This window comes from Pelecanus crispus, chromosome 1, assembly GCF_030463565.1.
Source record: "Pelecanus crispus isolate bPelCri1 chromosome 1, bPelCri1.pri, whole genome shotgun sequence".
Lineage (NCBI taxonomy): Eukaryota > Metazoa > Chordata > Aves > Pelecaniformes > Pelecanidae > Pelecanus > Pelecanus crispus.
Window position 1 is genome coordinate 21635112 of NC_134643.1, and position 11278 is coordinate 21646389.

Below are 11278 nucleotides of genomic sequence, written 5' to 3' on the forward strand. Positions count from 1 at the left end.
AAAAAAAAACAAAAAAAACCCAAACCAACCCCAAACTGATAATGCAAGCTGTACAACATAAGCAACCTCTTCAACCGTTTTCTGTTTCAAGAAAAATTGAATGGAATTTCCTAGTAAAGAGACAACACACTTCTGTAGCCAGAAGGCCTGATGCCAATCATAGATGCAGAAGAGGTTCCCGAGTGGTCCCATATACTATTCCAAGTGCTAAGCAAGTTACTAAGAAGTCAGCACTGACTGCACTGAAAACTGAAGTCACCTTAAGGTTCTAACATGACCTACTGCACCTTTGGAAGTGGATACTTAGGTATAGACGATCTAAAATACCTATGCAACAGGATAGATAGATGCTCAACATTAAAAAAAAAAAAAAGAAAAAAAACAAAGAAGAGACAGGGGAAGCAAGCATTCATCTCCTATCATGGAGATGAATGGTTAAAAACTTCTGATCCTACACTTAAACCAGTAGTTCACAGATGATAGTCTGAGAGGCCATATAATTAGTTTATAAATGACCTACAGAATAACACTACCTATATGACCTAACAGCAAAAAGCTTAAAGTATGACATCTGTGTAAGAAATTCCGGTAACTGAAAAGTGTTCAGCTCTCAAAATCATTCAAGGCAGTAATGTAGAAACCTGACCTACAGATAGCTGATACAGAAATTCATGAGCTAGACAGAGTTGTGTAGAAATGATGAAGTATGCTCTACACCAGTCTTTTTAACATATCCTGAACATTAAGGTAGGTGTTTCAGAAAACAGAATTGTTACAAATGATGTTATAAAAATGCCCAGTCTTTCATATACGCTCACTATCCAAGTAAGGAAACAGTATACAATCCTTCCACCTTAAACTAAACAGCAAAGGGGCTTTCCTGCTTCACACCTGCTTCAGCAGCAGGTGTGCTCAGGGGCTACACCCACCAAGTATTTTCCTCCTCACTACAATCTTCATATTTCTATACTTCTCCAGCTACCAACTCTAAAGAACCAGCTATATGCCAAGGAGACATATAGTCTACTTACTAATGATTAAGAAAGTACACCAAACCAAATGTCTCCACATGTGCCTCAGTTTCCAGAGATGCTGAAATCATCTTCATTTCAAATTCTTTAGGAGAAAAGCGCTAGTGTTTAAACACTGAGCATATATGTTTCTTCTCTGATAATTTAAATAGCTTAATTGCTCCTCCTCGAGATCTCTGGAAAGGCAAACCATGTTTCAATTCCAAGGGAAAAAAAGCGCATTAAAAAACAGATTAAAGGGATCATTTAAATGAAGAATGCTGCGAAATTATCCACATTGTTCATTATTAGTTTATGGGTATGTATTTAACTCACACACACACACGTTTTTTCTAAAGGGGAAAAAAAAAAAAAGAATAGTCAAAGAAAATTAGACAACTAAGATTTGGGTCTGCAGCATAATCACTTTTCCTTTTAATATGCCCATTTCTGTTTTGCTTTTAATTCAGGTATTAGTTTTCTAGGACTAAGCACATTCACATTACAAAGAGTACTTAAGCAAGAGTCTCCTTCAGCTAAAGACAAGCAATTTGTAATAAAGTTCAACTTTAAAATAGTTTTAAACTGTGCCCATTTTTTACACTTCTGGTATAGAATACAGGAACTATACTTGTTTCCAGTAACATGAAACTCACATAACAGAAGAAAGCTGCATCTCTCTGCAGTCTGGAGAAGAAATTTAGTTGTTATTTAACAAAAAAAATTAAGTCTTTATATTTCTGTTCCTGGCATCTAATGACACTGTAAATAAAAAAAAAGAAAATCTGACCACAATATCCTTTTAGGGTCTGGCTTTTATGAAAGTTACCAATGGAAAGAATTGCCATAAGTACAACTGAGAATATGCACTCTAATCCCCAACTCTCACTTAGTTCATGTGTCTTAAAAAACCAAAACACACTACACCACCAATCAGAACTGTCCTAATTAAGACAAGGCCAAATTCTTTTATATAAACTCCCCCCTCCCATGGACAACAGTACCTGTTTAAATAACAGTGTTAGTTGCTTACTGTCAACTTAAGCTTTTCTGCAGTGCACCACTAAACAAAAATACCATTTTACCAAGCAAATCATAACAGAGAACAGTGCAATCAATCTGATGTTTGTAAACACCACACAGGAGCTACAGGCTGTTTGTCAAAGTCAGTCAATAAGTAACTACTTGCATTAACAAAACTTATTACTGGAAAGGACTGCAGTCTCAAAATATGTATTTATTTAGATTAACCAGCCTTAATTGTCCACTACCTGAGACTTGGGAGTCAGCTTTCAAAAAAATGGGGTTTATTTGTATTATTTTAAGAGCCCTCACTGTCTTGAGCATTCAGAGTCCTGTCACATTACAAACAATGAACCTACATGTGGAAGTGGTGCCTGCTTTGGGAAACTTTCTAAACTACTGTTCTTAAATCACTAAGAATTTAATTCAAGGGGTGAAGAAACGTATTGATATTGTAAATGCTAGAAAAAACCCAAATACTCCATAAAGACAAACTTGGTTTTAGTACCAATAGTCCAAATTTGCATTTCTCAGCCCAGTATATTATGCCTCAAAGGTTCAGCAAAGCCAAAACTGTATCTTTCTACCCCAGAGCTTTCTGTCATTGCTCAAATCCCAGAAACAAATTATTTTCACTATTGAAATGCATTATAGCTCAGTTTAACTGAAAAATGTGAGAAGAGATGCTACTGTTCTAAGCTAACTGAAGTTCATACCGAGATTTTGAACTCGTAAAATAAAGACACTAAAAATCTCCATTTTGCTCCAACTCTATTATTACTTATGAAAACATCACTTGAAACATCCCTGCTTCCTGACACATCACGTCACTAGCCTCACCAGATCTAAAGCCATCTGCCAGCCCCCTGATCACCACTGTTAAAATATGGCATGTTAAATGTAAAGAACAATTTCAGTTCTGAAGTTTATGCTTTATATTTGCACTCACATAACAAAAGCTCCTGCAAGAACTGCAAAAGACACACTAATATAAAAATTAGCTTAAACAGAACTTCTTACAAGTATAAATTTGTAAGCAAAGACAAGATCAGGATTAAAACTCTTTGTCACATGCGTTAATTCATTTTTGTTCAAACGCAAACATTTTACTACAGTTACAAGACACATACTTGATAGCATCACTGAATGGGAGGGCATGTTCATTTCAGGTTCCATGACTAAGAATACATTAACCAACTAACTTACCATCACTTACTTGCTAACTTTTCTAAAAAAAGGCTACAAGGTACCAAATTCACCCAAGCCTTGATAAACACTACTGCATTTGCAAAACAAATAATGCAAATTTAGGAAGCACCTAAAGGGAAGGTTAGTCTGCCCCAAAAGGAAAATACTTCCTGGAGGATTTTTTCTGTACTTGTTACATAGATCTTACAGTACAAGTTTATACTTAATCTAGGTGAGATGAACAAGATTCAAATCTTGTATATGCAAATGTATTTGGGGCTCTTAAAATTAGGAAAAGAAGTTCAGATTCCCAAATTATGGATACAGTTAACCTTGAGCTTGGCTGTTTTTTTTAATATGAAGGTCAACTACACGTGCTATTCTGAATTCAGTGATTAATTCTCAGAAGTACAGCGAACGACAACTGAGCAAGCCACATGATTTGGTCTGACAAAAAAAAAAAACGTTTCTGAGGACAAGACTGACCACTTGACCACTTACTAACTTCTCTGGGGAAGCTCCTGCATTTTTAATGCAATTTCACAGAAGTACTATGTACATAATTTACGTTAATCCTCTGGGTATGGCCTTTAAGGAAAGCATGTAAGAAATGCACAAAAAACCCACCCCACCAAGCCATCACCTAAAAGCACTGGTTTAAAATTAAACAGATAATTAAGTAAAGGTTTCTCTCACTTGGATTGTTTGCTTACCTCTGGGGGGGGATATAAGGAGCAGATACTGTTGGCATAACTGTACAGGGTTCAACCACTGCTTTCTTGGCCTTTTTTGTCTTTTTTCTGACTTTTGATGTAGACCTAGCAGTTCTGACTGACCCCTCCTTTCTACAAACACCATTTTTGATTTCAGCTTCTCCATAAATATTTAGAGGTCTCCGCGTGCAACCTGGTGGAGTATGTACATCGCAATAGGCAGTCTTTTTTACAGAGAATGTTGTCCCACTGCCAGTTAGTTCTTTCACAGGTTCCATTTTCATATATAGTCCAGCCTTTTGAGCACACGTCACATGGAATGCAGTATAGCAGTTTGCTTTGTGGCACTGGATGCAGGCACCAACACCTTTCTGTTTACAGAGGTAGCATGTTAACTTCCATCTGGCTGGGGGAATGTTCCTGACACCATCAATTGGCTCAATAAAAACTGTATTGGCAAATCCAACTTCTGGAATCCACAAAGCACACACCACGTGTCCCCAACGATCATCATCAGTCTTTTTAAAGGCACCTCCCTTGTTTGGGCACAGCACACAGTCTACAGGCCGAGAACGGGACTGCAGACAGTGTCTGCAGAGCCACTGGCCCTCAGGTATATATGGCACCCCGTAGCATTCCTGATGTACTGCTAAATTACACATATCACAAAACAGGATTACATTGCTGTTCTGACATTCACCATCCATGCATATACAACACACCGCATCTTCATCAATTAAAGACTGATGATCACCCTGTTTTTGGTTCTCACAGTAAGACTCTTTTTCAAACCTATCCATGAGGAATTCAAACATATTTTGCGAAACAACTGACACTCCATCACTTTTCCTCTTCTCATTTATTATTTCTAACCACGCATAATCTTCTTCATCCATGTCATACTCAACTTCGTTATCAAGTTCTTCTGCTGACTTCTCAATGAATTTGTAATAAACTGGAGGTCTCCGAGGAGCTGAAGGGGGACTGTATTCAACAATCCGTACTTTTGGTTCTGGAAGAGGAGTTGTTGTAGCAGGTATACCATGTGAGCTCGGAAGAGCTTCATTTTTCTTTTTCACTTTGTTATTTTTATGCCGTTTGCTCCTTAGACAAACTGGTGGTCTTTCACTATTTTCTTTATTGCTGTTGCATTCACTCATTTCCTGGGCTGTAAGATCATCTTCTAATATAATCTCTAAAGGATCAAAGATACTGATCCTGTGCAGGCGACCTTCAATTTCTATTTCAACCATTCTCTGAGCTTGAGCGTATGTCAAGGTTTCTCGTGTGGGGGAGTGCTTAATACTGCATGGGGAAGAAGAATGCCTTGCTGCCGATACTCGATGACATCTTCCTTTTCTCCTCATTTGGTAATGTTTACCTAAAATTAGAGCAACAGTTAATATTATGAACTCCAAACATTCATACTAAAATATTATTTTTATTACAGCAACGAAAAAGCTTTCAGTTCTATAGCCCCCAACCTATCTACTCAATTAAAAAAAAAAAAAAAAGCCTCTTACCCTTACTTAATAGGACTGCTCACACTGTTTTGCACAAGTCTAACCTAATGATAAACAGATCTCCTAAATAATGGCTTCTCTAAGCAAACACAGCTGCACAAAACCCTTGATATAAAAATCCTACTGAAGAGCTACCTGTAAGACCTCTGCATGAGGGAAAATAAAAAACATTTCAGAAGCGCTACAGAAAAAAATTACACCCGTTACATTTTAAGAAAACCTTTAAAACAGTATTTCCTAATAGCTGAAGGGTGTCTGCAGTTTGATTTTTTTTTTTCAACAGCTACCCATGACTTTCTCCAGGTATCTCCCCAAAAAAACTAACATAATGGTGAACGAAGAAACAAGTTTTCCCCACTATTTTTTCCAGTGCAATTTGAAATAGTCATGCTAACAACTCATTTACTACACCCATACTTAAAGCTAGAAAAACACTCATACTCCTAAATTTGCCAAGTATGCAGTTTGACAGCCCTTTACTTTCTTACTTCTCTCTTCTCCATTCTTAGTGAGCCCTATTATTCTTTACAAAATGACAAGAACACAATTGAACTTGCAATGCCCAGTACGGCGCAGCATGGACTGCCACTAGGAAATATTCCACCTGTAAAGCAGATCTGACTTATAGCAAAAATATGCTCCCTGCACGTAAGTGTGCGTGTATGCACACCCTTCTCCCTTAACAGATTCAAGAGTTGTTCTCAGAGCAACTGGGGTAGATAAAAATCTCCCTGTCTTTAAATCTAGTCCCAAGCTCTTTAACAGAATTATCAAGTTTACCACTTTACTGGAAAAAGATTGTTCCACATACCATACAAAGAGATAGCTCCTCCCCACCATGAAGCACCATGATTAGGACAACATGCATTCTGATCGCAAAATTTCTAATTAAAAGCCTCCATACTTAGGCCTTTTGACATTTTAATGTTGGGGTTTTCTTCCTATGAGGGTTGAAAATATTATAAAACCAACTGATAACAGCAAGTTTAAACATTCTATCCCCCTCCTTCCTTCTTCCTAATAAATCATTAATAAACAGCAAAATTCAACCTCAGCTACAGAAACATCTCTTGATCTTTAATCACTGGCTGAAAGTATTATTAGGGCGTCACCATTTCAATTCCGACCAATCAGAAATTCTGCAATTCAAGTCAGTACTGTGTACTAGTTAAAATACTGCAACTAGTGTTAGCATGCATTGCCAAAATAGCAGAGAACTGTAGAGATCAAACATAATTATCATTAAAGACTAGTATATCTATTTCATGAAGAAAACAGCAAGGACTGCAACAATTGCATAAACTACTCCATGTAGACTGCCTTTTGCTTAGTCTATGATGCCAATCTCTAAAGGTGCACCTTCAAAGTACTGAAGGAACTCCTTTTACAGGAAGACTAAATAATATAAGCAGCTAGCATTAAAACTAGTTCCTGAGAGGGTCTGGTCTACCTGCTCTCACAAACTGACCTTGTTTTCCCAGAGAAATTAAAAAGACAAATCTAAGCTGGTTTTATTATTCATGCGAGAATCGTGTTACCCATAGATCTGGCTTTTACACGAGTAATCCTTAACTCTTCTTACTTGTTTTTATAGCACAAACGCAAAACCAGACATCAGTCAGTGTTTAATCATGACAGACCTCTGATCTGCTCTATATAAATAACAGATGAATAAAAAAGGCTCCGCCTCTTCAAACAAGTTTGGAAGAAATATTTTACGATTTAATTCTTTAAAACAACATAGGATTAAATCATATTGATTTCTTAACTGCAGAAAAAGTTTAAACCACTGATACCGCTACAGAAGGTCCAATAACTAGAAACAAAGATATACTGATAATTTAACTGAAATTAAAAGTTAGTTCCCGGTTTCAGATTTTATAATTCGGAGGCCAAAGATAACACAATGCCCGATTTCTGTTTGTTACTGTTTCTTATTGAGGGATTTGTCAGCTAAACACACTGATGTGTCAAGGTACAGAAACCTGCTACAGATCAGAATGGTTTCATTTTATGACTTTTTTTTTTATATCTGTGTTTAATTTAGTCACCAATCAAGAAAAACAGATCATTTACATTATGTTTACCTCATATAATTGCACTTCAATTCTGTCTACATGTAAAAGTCTGTATTTTTTTTTTTTTTTTAATGTCCCTTCCTGTATCTTGGCTCGTTGTGTATCTGTTCATAGCGGCTCACGAGGATGGTGACTGCTTTGGACGAAATACCGGGGTAGGGATGAGAGGTAGCCTTCAGATATAAAAAAATGTGCAACTTGTCCAAACTTCACTAACTTAACCTAGTACCACAGAAAAACACATTAATGCTACGTTTCCAAGCTCTCCATCCCTCTCTGTTCCCTAGATTCTTAAGCACGGCTGCAAGCAGACAGCAGAGAACAGGAAGGAAATATTCAAAAGCCCAAGTTTTCTTGCTTTAAGATTTAGGACTACTATCATATAAGTCAAACAGACTGTATGAACCAGAATGACAAAAAACAATTGAGCTAACATCTGAGCACCTTCCCTGTAATACTCAACTATAACTAAAGCTAAGTTAGGAAACACGTTACAGTCACAGTTAAATGTAGAATGGATACCCTACAAATACAATGCAATGAACACAGAATTGGAACTGGTAGCACTCTGGCCAAATTTCATAGAAACTCAATGTGAATAACTTTAATGCTCCAGAAGCCAAAGCAGTGTTTTGTTTTGTTGCAGCAGAAGTCTTGTATTTGCAAATGTCCTATAAATATTCCAGAGGAAGACCAGATTTCTGCATAGCAAATTCATGACTGACAATTGGCTTGCTTTTCCTAGCTAATTACCAGACATCTTTCTTCCCTCCCCCTCATAGTACCCTGTAGATCCATAGGAATGAAGACCATGGACCTAAGTTTGAAAAAGAGTAAACTAAGACAGTTTCCATTCAGTATTAGTAGAGATACCACACTAACAGCAAAATGAAATTACTTTAACGCACTTCTGTTAGCACTTATTTGACTCTTAGAACAACTCAAAGACCGCAGGAGATAAAACAGCAAAGTTATCCACAGCTTTCCTCTCTTGGAATTACATCAGCTGCTTGGGAAGAAGAAAGTCACCAGCAGACGTTTTCCCTCACCCCAACAAAAGTACATGAAGACAGCTGTTTGTGCGGAATGCACGGTATGAGAAAAAAAAGTACTTTTTGTCAAAGCGTAGGACAGCTAAAACCAGCAGGAAAAGTAGGAAAACATATACGCTTTTTGATTACAAATGCCTTTACAATCTCTGTCCTGGTCACCTTCCTCCTCTTCAACTCAATTGCCTTTGGCCCCTGGATCCCCTGCTCAATGGAAAAGGGAATTCCACTCTCAATGGACACTTTCATGCGGCCCATTTAAGAGAGAAAGACACAGGAATGCTCTTTAGCCCTAGACAATGAGCGAGGGTGAGCAAACGGTGCTTGCAGGCACCCGGCGCGGACACCGCCCACAGCTTCAGCAGCGGAGCCGGAGCAATCCCCTCAGGGGAGCGCGAAGAGCCGGGGGCCGCGCAGCGCGGCGAGGCGGCCCGCGGGCGGCTAAGCGAGGCGGGATGGCCGGGGCCGCCCCCCCCGAGGCCGGGGCCGGGGCCGGGGCCGGGGCCGCCCCCCCCGCGGCCGCCGCCTCACGCACTCGTCCCGGCCACCGGCGCGGCTCCCGCCGCCCCGCGCACGGGGCCTGCCCACGCCCACGGGCCCGCCCTCGCCGGTGCTGCGCGAACACTTCCTGCCCACGCCCAGGGAGCCTCCAGCGCGCACACACCCCTCCGCGCCGATGGTTCCTGCCCGGCCCCGGCATTCCCCCCTCCCGGCCCCCGCGAGGGTGGTTCCTGCCCAGGCCCATCATCTCCAGCCCTTCCCAACAGTCACCTCCCTCCCCGCCGCGAAAATACTCGGCCCACAAATATGGCGGCTGACAAAACAGCTCGAGCGGCGCCCTCCCCCAGACCGCCGCGCTCGGCTCCCCCCCGCGCAGCCTCCCCACCCGCCTCGCCCCCGGCCGCCTCTCCCCCCGCGCCCTCCCCCGCTGCCCTGCCCTGCCCTTCCCCCCGCCGGTCTCCCGTCTCGCCGCGGCGGGACCCGCCGGCTCCCGGCCCCGCAGCACCCCCCCCCCCCCGCCCCGCCGGCCCCCGCCGCCCGCCCGGCCTCACTCACGCTGTGGGAGCCGCCGAAGCGCGGCTGACAGACCTCCCGCTCCGCCTCTGCGGCCGACGCTGCGGCCGGTTTAATGGCGGAGGTCCCGCCGGTGCTGCCGCCTGGCCCCGCGTCCGGCAGCCGCGGGCGGGCGAGCGGACGCTGAGGGGGCCGCGCTGCCCGCGGCGGCGACCCGGCGCTGGCTGCGGGGCTGCTGCTGCTGCAGCCGGGCGCGGCGCATTCGTGAGGCGCGGCGCAGGTCGCCGTCCGGCTGCGGGCTCGGCGCTCAGCTCCCGGGGCTGAGAAGCTCCCCTCCCCCCTCGGCACAAACAATGCGGCTTCACCACAGCGCTGCGCCGGCGGGGGGAGGGAGGGAGGGAAGGGACGTGAGGGCGCCAGGCACCGCCCAGGCCCGCCGCCGCCGCCGCCGCCGGGCGGGGCCTGCGCGCCGCCGCTCCCCCCGCCCCCGCATGGCGGAGGCGGCGCGGGGCGCTGGGGCGGGAGGGCCGGGCCGGGCCGCGCCGCGGGGGTCGGGGCGGGAGGGCCCGGCGGCGGGCAGGCCAGCGAGCCCCGCCGCGGCCCCTCGGGACGCCCCAGCGCAGGGGGAACGGAACGGGGCGGAGGGGGAACGGGGGCGGGACGCGGCTCGTTACAAAACCAGGGCTCGAAACTACAAGCGAGCGGTATTTATTGTTTCTCGGGGGAGGGGCGGGGGGGAAGGCCAAGCTCGAGCTTCGTACGTAGGCAATGTGCTTGGAAGTTAGCTCTTGCGCGGTCTCCGCGTCAGGCTGCCGCGTCTAGATTAACTGCTCACAGCCTCACACTTCGACAAAGCAAAAGCAAGTTACTTCTGGCTCTCCCTGCGAAGGACACCCTTTGTTACGTGGTATTTTTAGACAGCCATTACAGCCATATTCGCGATCTGGAGGATTTTACTGCAAGACATTTCTGCTAGGCAGCTGCACCCACACGCTTAAAAAAACCAACTTTCAGCTGGCTCAGCCCAAGACAACCCTTGCCTTTGCCAATCATACTGAACGTGTCCCGTGTGTAGTAGAGAGCAAACAGCCAAGAGTAGGTATGATCCTCTTTGCCTCTCCGCAACAACCAGCCGCTGAGTAAGGCTTTCTTCAAAACGACTTCCCGACCAGTTTTTACGTTCTCTCCAACGCTACTGTGTTTGCTTACCTCAAACAGCAGTTAGTCCTACAATACGTTTATAACTAGGAATTCAGAAATAGATACACCTGTCATTACTTACTTGTAGAAAGTGAATTAAGGTCCAGAAAGCTTAATAACTTGGCTAGGGAAATCCTGTAGAACAGGCAAAGTACTTTCCAACTCTTCCCCCCCCACCCATCAGGGACCATCCAGCACGCTGATCCCTTCGCAAAACAGAGGCTATTAAAACAGCTAACATTTGTGCAGGGCACTCAGTGTTGAAATAGATCTTTAGGATCAGATAGGCCCAGTAACTTCAATTTCCAATAAGAAAAAAAGCTTGTCTGAACTACAGGGGCCATCTGGTCATTTGCGTACTTCCCCGTGAAGAATTACTCTCTGGTTGTATTGCTTAAGCGATCCTACCATCGGTCTCGGAAGTCTTACAACATGCTGATTTAAGTTAATGTTGTTGCACTGGAATATACCTTGTGATAG

General features: G+C 43.4%; 1 protein-coding gene across 4 annotated transcripts in view; it reads right to left on the minus strand.

Annotated features, from left to right (window-relative positions):
* BRD1 (bromodomain containing 1) overlaps positions 1–9672 on the minus strand; it is a 63015-nt gene extending 53343 nt beyond the window's left edge. For 2 of the 4 annotated variants that reach the window (XM_075727742.1, XM_075727739.1), the window contains exons 1-2: positions 9641–9672; positions 3935–5315 (exon numbers count right to left, since the gene is read on the minus strand). In XM_075727742.1, the coding sequence (XP_075583857.1) occupies positions 3935–5301 (1367 nt within the window). In that variant the 5' untranslated portion in view covers positions 5302–5315; positions 9641–9672. Of the gene's footprint in view, positions 1–3934; positions 5316–6268; positions 6286–8746; positions 8792–9640 lie in introns of those variants that run through there. The other 2 variants (XM_075727740.1, XM_075727741.1) reach the window with 2 other exon arrangements.
* Positions 9673–11278: the final 1606 nt, after the last annotated feature.